This window comes from Canis lupus, chromosome 19, assembly GCF_003254725.2.
Source record: "Canis lupus dingo isolate Sandy chromosome 19, ASM325472v2, whole genome shotgun sequence".
In the NCBI taxonomy this organism is placed as follows: domain Eukaryota; kingdom Metazoa; phylum Chordata; class Mammalia; order Carnivora; family Canidae; genus Canis; species Canis lupus.
The window spans coordinates 3483027-3499840 of NC_064261.1; the positions used below are offsets into that span (position 1 = coordinate 3483027).

Consider the following 16814-nt stretch of genomic DNA (forward strand, 5'->3'; position numbering starts at 1 on the left):
AGTTCAGTGATCATGGAGTGCTGTTTTCTTGTAAACCAGGGATTGGCAAACTTTTTCTGTAAAGAGCCACATTGTAAATATTTCAGGCTCTGTGGGTCTCTACTGCAACTGCTCAGCTCTACTTCTGCAAGCCAAAGCAGCCATAGACACTAAATAAATAGGTGTGGCTGTGTTCCATAAATCTCTATTTACAAAAATGTGCAGCTGCCAGATTTGGCCCAGGGGCCATAGTTGGTAGACCCGTTATAAACTCTTTTGTTGGGAAGTGCTTACTGGATATGTCTTACTGTTTGTCACTCTTTAATGTGAAAGATTCATCTTCGGGCTTAATTAAAACGGTCCTCCCCTCCTATTTGGCATTGACAGACTCGGGTACAGCTTTAATTATCTTGGAAATGTTTTACTTGTCCAGGAAGACAGTGAAACTACTCATTAACTGAAAACATAATTTAAAAAAATATAAAACCTTATATCAAACACTGAGTTGCTTTATGAATACAGTGAAACCACGACCCCCTCCCTGGCCCCATGCAGTTGACAATCCACATTTAACTTTTGATTCCCCAAAAACATAACTTCTAAGAGCCTCCTGTTGACTGGAAGCCTCACCGATCACATAAACAGTTGATTAACACACATTTTGTATGTGATTCGTTTTATACACTGTATTCTTACAATAAAGTCAGCAAGACAAAAGAAAATGTTAAGAAAGTCATGGGGGGAGGGGGTGCCTGTCTGGCTCAGCCAATAGAGCGCGCAACTCTTGATCTTGAGGTTGTGAGTTGGAGACCCGCGTTGGGTGGAGAGATTACTTAAAAATAAAACCTAAAAAAAATAAAATAAAATAAAATAATAAAATTAAATTAAATCAAATTAAAATAAAACCTTAAAAAAAGAGAGAGAAAAGAAAGTCATAAGACAATGACATTTGAAAAATTGCATCTAAATGGACCCGCACAGTTCACACCCATGCTGTTCTATATAATAATCCCCATATTAGCGAGCAGATTTTAAACACCACTCTGAAAAGATACGTGAGTACTAATTCTTCCATTTTCAGTGCCAAATATTGTGATTTAACTTTTCTTCCTTCTTTCCTTCCTCGTGGGATTCCTATGAACTGATGCTTTGTGTTCAGTCGCCTTACTGGTATTCTGGTGGTTGATGTAAAGAGTGACGGATCAAACCAAAAGAACCATTATTTGACTCTTTTTTCTATTTAGGGTTTATGTTGCTGAATCTCTCATTTCCAGTGCTGGAGAAGGACTGTTTTCAAAGGTAGCGGTGGGACCTAATACTGTTATGTCTTTTTATAACGGAGTCCGAATCACACACCAAGAGGTGAGTGGGGTGGAGGTGGAAAATGGATTGGTTAAAGGGCTCGGTTTCAAACACTCTTCATTTTCCTGTTAGCCCCTTTACTTTCATATTCACTAGAAGTATGAAGAATAAAGTCTTTTTTTGTAACATTGATGGGATAATGTCTTATCGCAGTCTTTGCTGTAGCAAAAATACCATACACTGGGTGGCTTAGTTGGTTAAGCATCTGCCTTGGGCTCAGGTCATGATCCCGGGGTCCTGGGATCGAGTCCTGCATTGGGAAGCCCTGCTCTGCAAGGAATCTGCGTCTCCCCCTCCTCTGCCCCTCCCCACCCCCATTTGTGTTCTGTCTCTCTCTCTCAAATAAATATATAAAATCTTAAAAATACACTGGGTGACGTATAAGCAACAGAAATTTATTTCTCACAGTTCTGGAGGCTGGAAGTTCAAGATCAGTGTATCAGCAGAATTGGTATCTGGTCAGAAACCGCTTCCCGGTTCATAAAGGGCTCTCTTCTCATTGCAGCCTCACGTGGCCGGAGGAACAGGGGAACTCTCTGGGGTCTCTTTTAGGTTTCACAGCTATCTTATAGAGAATGGGAGGCACCCGTCAACGAGACAGCAATTGCTTTGTACTGTCTACACCCAGTGTCTGAAAAAAATGGAGATCCAACTGGACTCTGTCAGTAATTAATTTATGACCTTGCACAGGGTGCTTCCTAAGAAGGCCTCCTACTTCTGTTTGTGCAAAAGTCCTACAGTAGCCTACATCCAGCCAGGAAGGCTTCTATTGCCAAAAAAAAAAAGCTAAAAATAAAAAGCTAAGAATCATCACCTCTTGCCTTTAAAATACAATCTTTGTTATGTTTTCCAGAATTCATAGGTGTTTTTTGTTTTCGCTTCTTCGCGTCACAATTACCTTCCTGACACGTCCGCTTGAGGACAAGAAGGCCGCCGCTTGAGCCTGGCTTGTAGTCTCCATCTGGGCTCACTTGCATTATGCGTATGGGACCTGGGCGTGTTGCTCATATCCCTCAGTCAGGTCCCCCCCTTTTCACTTACTGCAAAGGGATGCTAAGGGGGAAATGCCGTGAAACAATGCAGTTTTTGCCCCTTCAGGGGCATCGTACAGACAGAGATGGCTTGGCACCCAAACTCAGTACCCCCTGGTGACTGCCAGGCCTCGGGTTGGCCACCTGGCAGTCCGGTTCAGCGTATGCAAGGTGGCTCAGACTATTGCCACGCAGTCTATTAATTCTAATATTTTACAGAAGACAAAACAGAAGCCCAGAACGGGTGAGCCACTTGTCCAAGGTCACAAATACAGGAACTAGCAGCGTACAAGCAGGATTCCAAGTAGCAGAATCGGGCTCGGGGTGAAACTCCTGCTGTGCTGTGCTGTGGACGTGAATGAGGCACCGTCTTTGCCCTCATGGCATTTAGATCTCATTGGGGAGGGACGCCTGGGTGGTGCAGTCAGCCGGACTCCTGTTTGGTGCAGGTCCTGATCTCAGGGTTGTGGGATCGAGCCCTGCATCAGGCTCAGTAGGGAGTCTGCTGGAGACCCTCTCTCTCCTTCTCCCTTTGCCTCTCCCCACCCCCGCTCTCTAACGTAATAAATAAATCTTTAGATCCTGTAAGGATATAATAAAAACACACAGCTAACGGCAACATAAGGTAGATGGCACCAAGTGCCAAACATCAGTATCCTATGACAGGCCTGGGATATTAAGACCCAAGAAGATTTTTTTTCACTCCCACCCCTGCTGTATCCCTTGCACCTAGAACAGTGCCTGGAGTATGATAGGCACTCAGCAAATATTTGTTGAATGAATATCAGATACAAGTAAGAGCATCGTTTTCATTTAGGGACAGGAGAGGCAGCTTACCTCTGGGAGTCAACAGTTCTATATAAAAGTGTGATCCGAAAAAAAAATAATAATAATAATAAAATAAATAAATTTTAAAAATAAATAAATAAATAAAAATAAAAGTGTGATCTGAAAAAAATAATAAAATAAATAAATAATAGTAAATAAAAATAGTAAATAAATGAATGAATGAATGAATGAATGAATAAATAAATAAATAAATAAATAAATAAATAAATAAAATAAAAGTGTGATCCGAGGGGCACCCAGGTGGCTCAGTCGGGTAAGCACCCGGCTCTTGGTTCCAGCTGAGGTCGGGATCTTAGGGTCGTGGGATTGAGGACCCAGTGGGACTCTGTGCTCAGTGCAGGGTTGGCCCGTCCCTCTCCCTCTGCTCTTCCCTCTGCGCTCTCTCTCTCTCTAAAATAATAAATACAATCTTTAAAGAAATTGTTTTTAATGTAATCCTGCTTGCTCCAAAAAACTGCTCTGCTGACATCACCAGATCCTGGGGTGTGGGCTGGAGTGGGCAAGTGGTTTGGAGAAGGGAAGCCTGTTAGCGCACTGCAGAGTCCCATTGTAGCCAAGAAAGCGCAGTGGTAACTGGTGACGCTGTGGCCTGGTTCCCGTTGATGTTCTTATTTTTGTTTTTCTGTTGCCTCGTCTTCTTCACAAAGGGAGGGGGGTCAAAGGGATTTGGGGGTTGATCTGAGGAGCAGCTACAACCACAGGAGGCAGGAGCACCCCACAGGCTCCCCTGATGCCGGGCAGCGCTTGGATGGGGCAGCAAGAGAGGGGATGACAGCCCTGGCACAGGGGCCACCATCCAGAGCAAGAGGGGGGCAGGGAGCTCCCAGGAAAGAGAGGGCGCTTGTGCATCTGAGGGGACCATCCTACAGTGAGGAGTCTCTGGCCCAGAGTGCTCCAAAGGACAGAGGCAGCCTGGGGCCTTTCTGGCTCTGGGCTGTATCTAACCTGCTAGCAGATGTGCCGTCAGGTGTCCCGGGGAAAGCAGGCCCTAAGTGGCTGACACTCTGCTTGCTTTGGACTATTTTATTTTTTTTTATTACTTTTTTTTCAAAGATTGTATTTATTTATTCATGAGACTCACAGAGAGAGGCAGAGACACAGGCAGAGGGAGAAGCAGGCTCCATGCAGGGAGCCTGACATGGGACTCGATCCCGGGACCCCAGGGTCACGCCTTGAACCAAAGGCAGATGCTCAACCGCTGAACCTTCTGGGCATTCCTGTTTGGACTATTTAAAAAAACAATCAGGGGATCCCTGGGTGGCTCAGCGGTTTAGCGCCTGCCTTCGGCCCAAGGCGCAGTCCTGGAGTCCCGGGATCGAGTCCCACGTCAGGCTCCCGGCATGGAGCCTGCTTCTCCCTCCTCCTGTGTCTCTGCCTCTCTCTCTGTCTCTCTATGTCTATCATAAAATAAATAAATAAATAAAGGGATCCCTGGGTAGCGCAGTGGTTTAGCGCCTGCCTTTGGCCCAGGGCGCGATCCTGGAGACCCGGGATCGAATCCCACGTTGGGCTCCCGGTACATGGAGCCTGCTTCTCCCTCTGCCTATGTCTCTGCCTCTCTCTGTGTGTGACTATCATAAATAAATAAATAAATAAATAAATAAATAAATAAATAAATAAATAAGTAAGTAAATAAAACTTTAAAAAGAAGACTAATAGTTAAAAAAAATAAAAATAAAAAAATAAAAAAACAGACGTGTAAACATTTGAGTTTGGTGTTGGAGGGCTTTCGAGGTGACAGGCCTTAGCCTGAAGAAAGAAACAACCTAGGGCTACCTGGTTATATTTTCGTGTGTCTTTGTAAGAGACTCTAAGTCCTTCATTTCATGTGAGGGGAGCTGAACTCCGTACCTAACACGTGGAGCTGGCTGGTGCTCCCCCACCTGGCTCTCACCATCGACGGCCAGAGGGCTGCCGTGGGTTTTTTTCATGTACGTGAAATGGAAGGATAAATGAGTTCGTACTGCTGGTGTTCTCTGAGGTGTGGGGAGAAGGGCCCCCTCTCATGTTTGCTTTCTCGTGTTCTGCAGGTTGACAACAGGGACTGGGCCCTTAATGGAAACACCCTCTCCCTCGATGAAGAAACGGTCATTGATGTGCCTGAGCCCTACAACCACGTGTCCAAGTACTGTGCCTCCTTGGGACACAAGGCAAATCACTCCTTCACTCCTAACTGCATCTACGACATGTGAGTATGACACCGAGCTGCCCAGGCCGGACCTGGGCCCCAACCGCCCGGGCCCTGCGACTGGGGAGGGCATGTCAAAGCTGTGATCCAGCACCCAGGATGGCCACTCGCTCCGAGTCCCCGAGGCTCCTCTCCCCGGGGGCTTCACAGTTATGACCTGAGACTCAAGAATCCCAACAGCCCCTTCTCTGGCCTTGGTAGGCTCACAGGTGCCAAAGGGCTTAGAAGAGTAGAAATGCTGTGGAAATAGGACCCTTTGTGGTTGCTGTGTCGTTGGTGCTTTTTTTGTCCTGGTCTCTGGAAAATGAAGGGTGGTGTTATTTGAAATATTAGAAAAACTAAAATTATTCTGCATGAGGGAGAAGAGTGAAGTGTTTTACGTGAAAGGAAGGAAGAAAATAAGATGCTAACCTAGAGCATGAGGTCTTGGTGTTGGAAAAGACCGATAAAATCAAGAGTCCCCATTACTCAACAATAAAGAGGAAAGAAATACTGTCCCATGCAACAGCGAGGACGAGCCTTGAAAACGTTACGCTGAGCGCAAGGCACCAACCGCCTAAGACCCCACGGTGTATGATCCCGTTGATAGGACTTGCCCGTCACCGTGGGATTCACAGAGACAGGGTACAGATCTGTGGTTTCCCCAGGGAAATGGGGCTGATGGCCAACAAGAATGGGGTTTCTTTTGAGGGTGGCGCAGTCTGCTAAAAACTAGGCAGTGGTGATGGTTGCCCACCTGAACCCCCCTGAACTGTCCACTTCCAGTGAGTGAATCCCAGGGTATATGAATCACATCTCGACAATGCGGTCATTTTAAAAAGTCCAGTAGTCCTACCTCCTAGAGTATGAGCCTCCCCTTCCAACTGCTCGCTGATCCCAAACTTGTTGTAAACCTCCATTGATGGGGAGCTTCCTGTTGTGCACGAAGGCAGCTATCGGGACAAACTGAAATAGATATCATGAAATTAGCTTTCGGGCTCTGATGGTTAAAGTGTTCTTTCCGTGGAGGGAGCCCAATGGCTTTCTCCGTAACGCCCCTAACATCCTGTGCCCCCGTTATTTCCCTACGCACTCTGCCAATCTGTCTTCAACACAGTGGCCCCACAAATATTTTAGGAGTTTTCATATATGTCCCCTGGATGGTCTCCTCCCAAAGTCCAGGATCTGTTCTTGAAGGGTACGGTTTGCATGCCTCGTCCCGTCGTCACCGATCCCCTTAGCTCAGCCCGAAAATGCCAGGCACCCCCAGGTGGCTGCGTGCAACCTTTTCTGCTTGGTTGCAGCCTGCCGTCCCTCCGTCTGTCGCTCGTTAACAGAAGCAGGATCAGATCGCGCACGGTGAATCTGTAGGAAAATGACCAGGCTGTGCATGTCCCTTCTCGCGTCCCTGAGACGCCTTGGAGATTGTTCGGGCAGTGAGTTGCTCTCCTCGGCAGCCGGCAGCAAGGACTGAAGCTACGACCTCTGTTTAAAGGGCAGGTCGAGATGGCAAAGGACATGTGTCGTGCCAAACGAGACCGACACTGGTCCTAACTCCAAGGCCTTCGTGGCCACCGTGAATTAGGCCAGAGCATCGTTCCAGGCTGCACGCAGCTGACCAACCACCCTTTATTTTATTTTAAGATTTTATTTATTTATTCATGAGAGGCAGAGAGAGAGAGACAGACGGAGACACAGGCAGAGGGAGAAGCAGGCTCCGTGCAGGGAGCCCGACGGGGGACTCGATCCCAAGTCTCCAGGATCACGCCCTGGGCCGAAGGCAGGTGCTGAGCCCCCTGAGCCTCCCGGGGATCCCCATTACCAACTACCCTTTAAAGCGGTGCTAACAGTGACAAACCTACTTAGACTACTCTTTTCAGCCAGATTAGTTCTATGATTTCATTGCAAGGATCTGTTTTTTTCTCACCAAAGAGAAGGGCGCACAAGGAGACGAGGGAGGGGAGCCGTCTGTGCAAAACCAAGTCCCTGCACCCCTCAGGGTTATTTCCTTCCAGCCCAATGCGAACAGTTAGTTATTGGGGAAAAATAGGAAGACTACCCTGAAAATACAGTAAAATGTAAAATTCAGATACCAAGTCATGGCATTCTTTTGCTTGGACCGTCATTGGTGTGATCATGCGCACTTGGACATCAGCCCAGCGATGTCCCCATAGAAGCTGCCGCCCGGCGCAAAATGCCGAGTGGGCGAGCAGACAGGGACTGCCGCCCCAGGTGTGACTGGACACGCGGACCTCGCAGCCACGGCGGCCAGGTGTTCCTAGTGGCCGTGCCCTAGGGCCACCGGGGAGAATGAGCACCTGAGATTGGGTTGTTTCTTTGCAGTCTGTCCTTTTTCTACTCTGAAGATAATGACGATAAGCAGGAAGCTGCCCGTAAAAGAGGATTATACCAGAAGCACAAGCAGGCTTCTACGGAATTTCGTCAGTATACGAGAAGATTAGCTACAGCTCCATTCAGGGGGATTATCTTTTAATGCAGTATTTTAATTTAGAGGGATCCCTGGGTGGCCCAGCGATTCAGCGCCTGCCTTCGGCCCAGGGCGTGACCCCGGGGTCCTGGGATCGAGTCCCACATTAGGCCCCCTGCATGGAGCCTGCTTCTCCCTCTGCCTGTGTCCCTGCCTCTCTCTCTCTCTGCGTCTCTCGTGGATAAATAAATAAAATCTTTTTTTAAATGTTTTTAATTTAGAGACAAAGAGTTGTGTTTTGTTTTGTTTTTTTAAGATTTTATTGATTCACGAGAGGCACAGAGAGAGGAAGAGGGAAAAGCTGGTTCCCTGCAAGGAACAGGACTCGATCCCAGGACCCCGGGATCACAGCGCGAGCCAAAGGTGGAGGCTCAACCACTGAGCCGCCCAGGCGCCCCCCAGAATTGTGATTTTTAATTAGGAATTCCCGAATCCCTGATTCGCGGATGTGTGTGATGGAGCAGCACAGCGTGAGGAGTCTGTGCGCATGCCCGCTCGCACGCACATGTGCACGCGTGGCCACTAGGAGAAACTGAGTCCTGGCTTCGTGCCAGGCACCGTGTGAGGTGCTTCACCTGTGGGGCCCTGTCTCTCCCAGTGACACCTCTTCCACGACTGGGATTGCTCGGATTGTCGTGAACCTGCAGGTGAGGAAAGTGGGATTCGGGGAGACGGAAGTGAGCCTTCCCAGACGGGGCGGTCATAGTGCGTGGATCCGGGGTTCACACCAGAGTCTCTGATCCCAAGTCACGTGTCCTTTCCAGGCAAGATGACACCCAAGTGAGGTGGACACAGACGCCCCCTGGGGTGCGGGCAAGCTTGTTTGGTCCTTTGTCCTTAAGCCACAGACACGCTCCTCCCCCACCACCAACAGTAGGAACCAGCCATGTACTCACTGTCACGGCCCATGTGCCGATCTAACTCAGGGCCTGGAAACTTCTCCTGCAGCGTCTCAATGTCCTTTGCTCAAAATGTGACTTTATAAATGAATGAGATTGACTTGATCAGATGCATATAGAGATAAAGCGAATTTCTTTCTGGCCATGCCTTACACGGGCCCGTTTGGGGGTTCAGAAGCTGGCAGGTGAGCTAAAGCCATTGTTCCTCATTTATCTGCTATTCTCCGGGCAGGGGTTGTAGGGGGGAGCCAGGCCGGGAGCCTCTGGCGGAGGAACAGGCCTAGCGCCAGCCCTGCCTCGGGTTCCAGGGTGCTGTGGCTGCTCCCTTCGCAAGGTGCTTCACAGGGAAATATTTAAAAAGCAGGTTGGCAGAGAGGTTAGGTCTAGGCTTCGCTCCTGGAAAGGAATCTTCATCTACTTTTATGCCAGAGGATGATAAATGCTTCCTCTGTGGGTATAGGGCAGAGCACAGAGTTCTTTGCTTTTGAAAATCCAGGGGGCTCTTCCTTCAACCTCCCAAAGCGCCCTGGTGAAGCCGTGCCCACAGGTGCAGCCCGGTGACCCGACGCTGCGGGCCAGAGGAGCTGGAGTGTGGACCGGCTCCGCTGGATCCAGTCGCTCACGAGGCATAGGTTTCTGTTGTTGCCCGTGCCCGTGGGATCCTAAATACAGAGTGCCCTGTATGGTCAACGAGGCAGGGGGCACAGTGCGTATGAATCACCCACAGGTGCTGAAGGGCAGGCCCCAAGCCAGCAGGTGTGGGGGGGGCCGACCTGCGCCTCGATGGGCAGCGCCCAGGTGGAGCTGGTGCTGGCCCCCCTGCAGGCCGCCCTGGATGTGGTGGACGGTGGCGCCCCGGGAAGGGCTCCCGGTGATCCCTCCCCCTCCCCTCCCCCCCCACCCCCAGGCTTTGCCTCTAAGCTCCCTGAGACCCTGCAGTGACCGTGCGCTCTCCATGTCTAGGTTTGTGCACCCTCGTTTCGGGCCCATCAAGTGCATCCGCACACTCCGAGCCGTGGAGGCGGACGAGGAGCTCACGGTTGCCTACGGCTATGACCACAGCCCCCCGGGGAAGAGCGGGCCTGAAGCCCCCGAGTGGTACCAGGTGGAGCTGAAGGCCTTCCAGGCCACCCAGCAGAAGTGAAAGGCTCCGCCCTGGGCTTTGGAGACCCCGACTAGAAACTCGGATCTATGCACTACGTTTTCCGACAACGGGACAACCAGGGACTGCTCGTGCTGTGACATCACATCCTCTCACTCTGCGTTAGCAACGACTTTCTCTCGCATACTAACTAGGTTTGACTGTATTACTCATGCCAGATTTAAAATTAGCTAGCCTCGCAGCAGCGTCCTACCGAGAGGTATTGTCGAACACTTGACACAGACGGCGTGATGTTCTTGGGTGGTTCAAGTCTAAATCTGTACCACGCTCAGATGCCAAATGATTAGACTGAAAAAAAAAAAAAGGGAAAGGGGGCTTTTCGGTCATTTTTTAGCCGTGGTTTTTCCACGGTGTTCTTTCCCTACGGTCGACGTAAAGTGTGTTTTCACACTTTCGTACGCGCCGTACGGAGGGTAGAGAATTACTACATTTTTATTCTCTAAATGTAGTATAATTCGCCTTTTAACCTTTGATCTGTATCTTGCAATAGAATGGCTTCGTTTTTTTTTTTTCCCCCAGCGAACAGAACCCCACTTTTCAACCCATTTCACCCCTCGGTCCCATTCTCTTAGATCTGTCTTTTACAAGAGAAGAAAAACTTCCAAATGGATTTCGTGTCCGTGCCAGTGTGTAGGTCTCTCTGGCTCTTTCTATGATCATTGTTTCATTATTATGTCCTAATATAAAGAACTGGCTCATAGGGCCGGGGTATTATTATAGAACTATTATTCTCGCATGTAAACAAAGATACCTTTGCTTTAAGATGTGAGAAGAGATGAATTTACTTTGCGTGCATTAAGTTATGGGAGAGTTGTAATATATACTTTTAAGAAAGGAGAGAAGGAAATTAGTATTTCTAAGCAGTAACCGTGGCAATTTTGCAATATCTTCAATTAGTGCTAGTAATTTCTTCTCCTCGGGTACACACTAAATGTACATAACCTAGAGCAGTCTGGCTTGTGGCGCAGTGCATTGAATTCAAAAGTCAAATCGCAAACTAGGATTCTAACGCAGAATTGAAAAGTTGGGGTTGGGGGGGTTAATCGCTACTGTTAGGAGAGACATACCGATCACTAGGTGCAAACCAAACCTTACCGCTGCCAACTCTTCATTATTGTAATCTCAAAGCACTAACCTGCTTCAAGGCCTCGTGAATTAAGAGCAACACCTGTGTAGTTTGCAAGCAACGGTGTCAATAGCATTTCAGCCCTTTTGCAAGCCATGTGTAATCACAACTGCAAAAATCAGGAGAAAACCCGTTTTTTTAGTTTAGCTAGTTAGGTGTGTGACGTATCTGGGATTGCTCTGAACGGAGTCTGAGAGTCTGGGGCTTCTGTAAGCGCCCTCCCCACGTGCCGTGGCCATGTCTTCTTCCGATGCCTTGACAAGGCCGCCGGGAGCTGTGGACAGAGCCAGTTGCTCCCACCCGCAGCTGCCAGGGGTGGCACCTGTCGCCCGAGCCACTTGGGTCTTGAAAGCGAGAGCCTCCCAAGCCGCGGCCGCCGGGGAGCTCTGGCCAAGCGGGGATCGCTTGCTGGGAGCGAGACCAGTAAGGAAACGGGCAGGCAGGAAGTTTGCTGGTTCTGGGCAGGTACACGTCGATCTTCGGAAGACTTTAACCAAAGTGCTTGATCCGGGGCTGCCCCGCTCAGGTGGCCCCTGGGCCCACAGGGCCGCCCTGGAGACCGGGACGGTCTTCCCTCCTTTGCAGGCCCAGGCTTCCCGGAGCCCCTGTCTTCAGCAGCGACCGCCGCACAAGGCCAGGCCAAGGGGTGCAGCCGGGGGGCGGGGGGAGCCCATGGTTCCCACGTGGGGAGTTGTCAGGGCTGCAGGGGGCACCGGGCGGGGTGTGCGATGGCCGCGCAGCAGGACAGGAGGGCCTCATTCTGGAGAGAGAGACGGTCCGTGAACTGTGACGGCGGCCCGGCGGGGCTCGGCTGCTGGCGGGGCTTCCGGTCAAGCGCGTCCCAAGGCGAGCGGCTGAGCGTCTTCAGGAGCAGGACGGCTTCCGGTGGCCCCAGGCCCTTGGCTCGTGAGGCCGGGGCAGGTGGCGCTGCCCCAGCGGCGGGGATGTTCCTGCCGAGGCTGCGGTGGGGGGTGACTTCCGTCCCGGGGGGTCGCTCTGATCACCCCACTCGGATGGAATCCATCCGCCTTTCCTTCTTGTCTTTCTTTGGCTACAAGGGATCTAAGAGTTGTAGGTAGGAGTGAACCAGCCGGTGCGTCTGCAGGTTAGACGGTGAAGGACGGCTCTCGGTCTGAACCCCAGCAGTGTGTGTGACCTTCAGACAAGTCAGAGGAGACAGCCCCCCTGCCCCCGCCTCTCTGTTTGTGCCTTCTGGGCTTTTCTTTCTCCCGCCCCATCTCTCTGTCCTCTCCCTCTGGGGGTGACAATGCTGACGTCGTGATGCCCTCCGCCCCCTCCGTCCCTGGCCTGTGTGGCTCTCCTCCCCATGTGGACTCGTGCCTCCACCCTGTGTCCCCCCTCACACACTCCCGGGTGGAAGGCCTTGTCACAGACAGGACCCCGGGGTGGGGAGGGGGGACCCCGAGAGTCCCCGCATCCCGCAGGTAGGTCAGGACATCGAGGGGCCCGTGAGGTATCGTGGCGAGGAGGGAAGGGCCTTGTTCACCCTCGCCCGGCAGGGAAGGCCTCGGGGTGTCTCATGTGACAGCAGCTTTACGTGGTGGCGGAAGGGAAGGGGTCACGAGCCTGGTGACCTGAGCAAGGGCCCTGTGGTAGGGAGTGGAGAGGGAATGGCTGCCCAGGCCAGCCCTGCGAGCCTCGATCTTTCCTGAGCAGCTGCCCTGCGACAACACGTTAGCTCGAGTTAGGGTCGGGAAGGGGAAGTCCTCCATGGGAGCGTGTCCCCATAGGGACCCTCGGGTGGCTTCTGGGCAGCGAGGGGGAGAGGCCCGGGTTCCTGCCGCAGAGCAGGACGTGGGGAGGCCTGACGTGAAGAGGCCAAGGCGGGGGCCTGAGGTGCGCGGTGGCTGTTCTTCCTTTAACCTTCCTCCTGGTCGCCCTAAGAAATGAGGCCGGAAATTCGTTTTTCAAGACCTCTTTGAACCCCATGGGGCGGGGGGGTGCTTGTGTTAAATGTACCTGCCCCCCGGGGGTTCTTCACACTTGAAAAAACCAATTTCCTGGTCACCCACAACCTAGAAGGGCCAACGCGGGGGCCGGTGTAACCACTGATGACATGGAACCATTAAAATGGCAGGAAGTGTGAGCAGTGAATTCAAGGGTTGGCTTCTCCGTGAGACAGTACGTGGCACTTTAGAAACTTTCCTTTAATACGTAAAATTTTAAGTCACTCACTGCAAAGTGCATTTAAGATCTTCCAAGAAGGTAGATGTTTCCGTTTCGCCTTGTTTTGAAAACCGTTGCCTCAAGTTTGTGTCTTACGAGTAGTGGTTTAGAACCCAGGCCTCTTTTTTCTTTAAAAAAAAAAAAGAAAAAAAAAAAAAACAAGCAAAACTATGTTGCAAGACTGATCGTTGTGACGTTTCTTTGCCACAGATCAAAGGTTCGCAAAATAATCTTGAATTTACATCTACTTGAGGTCCCTTGACTCGGTGGTTTTCTCTTTGACCTTTCCCTTCTGGAATTCGGAGCCTTGGTGTCACTTTTTTTTTTTTTTTAATTTTAAAGATACTAAATTCTACTAGTTTTGTTTTGCCAAATGTGTGCATACATATTCAAAGCAATGAAACGATTTCAAGCCATACAAATACCACAGGGACGGAAACCCTTTTCACAAATTTTAATGTGTTTGTATGTAAATAGATGTTTGTATGAAATATTTTCATGGTAGAATGAATATATTTAAATGAAGTTGAATTATTCCAGTGCTATTTAAACAAATTAACGAAATTTTTGGTGAGAACTCTCTGAGTCTATTGAGATATACAATGCAAGATCAATTGTGATTTTTAAAAATCAAAAAGCCTACACATGACTCTGACTCACGGCAACTTCCGTGCGTTGTTGCACCTGACCCGGAGAGAGCTGGTAGGCTTCCCCAGTGCCTCAAGCCGCTTCCTGGTGTAAGTTAGGTGCTCGTGGAGGTGTGTCCACCTTTACGTGACATCACTCCGGCCTCCGAGGGCCCGCGAGTGAATCAGAGGCATTAGAGACACTGGTGCAGTTATCCAGAGCACAATTTCTTTGCAGGGCAGCAGAATCAGAAGCCAGATGTGGCCGCGTGAACCCGGAGCTGGGTCTGCAGGCCGCCCTCCACCGCCACCCTACTGCCTAGCCACACGTGTCAGGGAGGCTGCCCTCAGTGGAGTTGGGGTTCAGACCCCGGGGTGGAACTTCACGGTCTTGCCAGCAGGCCCTGCCTCCTGACCTCCGCCTCACCCAGAGGAAGGGGGACGGCGCAGCTGGCAAGGGGCCCATTTCTCAGCACAGTCCATTTCCTGTCTCAGCTCTGGGAGACTATGCACCGAAGCACCAAACTTCCAACCAGAGAGAGACGTCCTCGGATAACGCAGATCCTTGCTTCCTCTGTCTGTGACTTTACACACTGTTGTTAGAAGTCGTTTTAATATCAAGACCAATCACATCTCTGGGACATACCTCCCAACTCTCCTGACTCTTACGTTACTAGAACACTCCTCTATAATGGTATGCAACTTGACTGGGTTGTTTTGGGGCTTTTTGGTTTTTTTGGGTTTTTTTTTTTTTTGGTTTGATTTGGTTTGGTTTTTTTTTTTCCCCTCTGCTTTGGTCCTGGATATAATGAAATGATAAATAATGACAAATTTTCACTGTGTATACTAGCAATATGTACACACATGCCAATGTATCTTAACATAGCGACTCGGTTACATTTTGGGTTACTATTAATTAACCTCAGTTCTTGTCTTGGGAAACCACAGGGATGTGTAATGCCTGCTTATCATTGAGGAAATTAGGTTCGTGGTCTGAGCTCCCTCCTTCAAAAGGTTTCCTCCTGGGTTTTCTATGTTCTCTTTTTATCCTGAAATGCATTTATTAGGTTGTGAGGTATGTTTAAGGATTGGAACCTAGGGGTGTGCTTTCAGCATTTATTGCAACCAAAAGTTAACCCCATCACAGTTAACAAAAGATTGGTCTTTCGTGGAATCTGAACTAAATCTATGAGCCTTATTCAATATCTATGATTCTATGATTTTTTTAAATTATGGGAAATTAATGAAAGATGTTTACATGAATAATGTTTGCCCTTACTGTGTTATGAATGAGTTTTTTGTAGTGTGTCTGGGTGCATGTGCAAGAAAGTAGGAAAAATGTTTCTGAAACAAAACTTGACAAATATTTGTAATGAAAAGTAAATTTAAAGATTGCTATAATTGCGCTATAGAAACAATGCAAGTATTAAACAAAATATACAATCATCTGTCGTTGTCTTCCTTTGGTCATTTAGGGCAGAAAGGCAGTGACTTTCTTTTTCTTTTTTTTTAGATTTTTTTTTTTTAAAGGTTTATCCATCTAAGAGAATGAGCGGGGCCGGGATGGGGGGGAGGGCAGGGGGGGAGGGAGAAGCAAACTCCCCCTGAGTGAGGAGCCTGGCTCAGGGGCTCCATCCCAGGACCCTGAGATCATAATCTGAGCAAAGGCGTCTAGACACTTAGCCAGCTTAGCCACCCGGGCGCCCCATTATGACATGTTTACCTATATGTTTAAATTACTAAGCAAGCTTTACATTTTGAGTTGTTTTAAAATGTTATTAGCTATTTACCATTTTCAAAGCAGGAGAAGAGAGGAGGTGTGAGGAGGGGAGGGGTCTGGGATGGCTGGGAGCTTTATATTTATTTAGCATGACTCCACATATACTTGTGAATCCAAAAGAATTATCAACATCAGCCCAAAGGGTCTAGTGGATTACATAAATGTTAAGGGTATTGAATGTAAGTGAAGTGACCGGGGAAATAGCTGAAGGATGGGAAGCTTCAGCTCATGGTTTAAAGAAGATAATGGGAATTTTATTAAACGTGGTAGATTTTGGCAATCTTAGGACAGCTTTGAGCTGAGGACACCGGGACTCCTTTATTCCTCCCCAGATCACAGCTGACGTTCCCAAACTCACCCCTACCACGTTCCCAGATATGTAAAAATGGTACTTTGCGACCAGCCGCACCCCGTGCCCAGGGACCCAGAGTGGGGGATCCCAGGAAGCCAGGAGTTGCTAAGGGAGGCACATTTGGGCATCAAGCAGGGGAAGCATCCGTGGGACCTCCTGCTTTACCCTCCCTCCCTCCCTCCCTCCCTCCCTCCCTCAGTCTTTGATTTTTTTTTTAATTTTTATTTATTTATGATAGTCACAGAGAGAGAGAGAGAGGCAGAGACACAGGCAGAGGGAGAAGCAGGCTCCATGCACCGGGAGCCTGACGTGGGAATCGATCCCGGGTCTCCAGGATCGCGCCCTGGGCCAAAGGCAGGCGCCAAACCGCTGCGCCACCCAGGGATCCCTCAGTCTTTGATTTTATCACACTTCCTTCCATCCAAGGAAGGAAAGGGAAGCAAGGAAGATGACTAAATCCAAACTGACGCTGGATCGGCTTCATCACTTGGATGGGGACACATCCGTATGTGGATCTTTAAGGCAGAGTCTTACCTACCGACACACAATATTAGTATTCTTGCTCCCTGAGGGAGATAGAGGGGGGTGAGATTAAAATTTTAATGCAAATGGGGTAAGCCTGAGAAGCTACAGTCTCAAAAGCAAAGCATCTGGCAACTTTTCAGACCTCAAAACTGGTGTGGAGTCAAGGGGGGTAGGATAAGCTAAGGTGAGGAAGATTGAGACCAAATTATTTTATTTTTAAAGATTTTATTTATTCATGAGAGACGCACACAGAGAGGCAGAGACACAGGCAGAGGGAGAAG

The 16814-nt window shown here is 49.3% G+C and overlaps 1 protein-coding gene across 1 annotated transcript in view; it reads left to right on the forward strand.

Annotated features, from left to right (window-relative positions):
- The window catches only part of SETD7 (SET domain containing 7, histone lysine methyltransferase), a 50806-nt gene extending 35484 nt beyond the window's left edge, over positions 1-15322 (forward strand). Inside the window, exons 6-8 of the mRNA XM_025462307.3 lie at positions 1224-1341; positions 5252-5409; positions 9739-15322. Coding sequence (XP_025318092.1) covers positions 1224-1341; positions 5252-5409; positions 9739-9919 — 457 coding nt within the window. The 3' untranslated portion in view covers positions 9920-15322. The remainder of the gene's footprint in view (positions 1-1223; positions 1342-5251; positions 5410-9738) is intronic.
- Positions 15323-16814: the final 1492 nt, after the last annotated feature.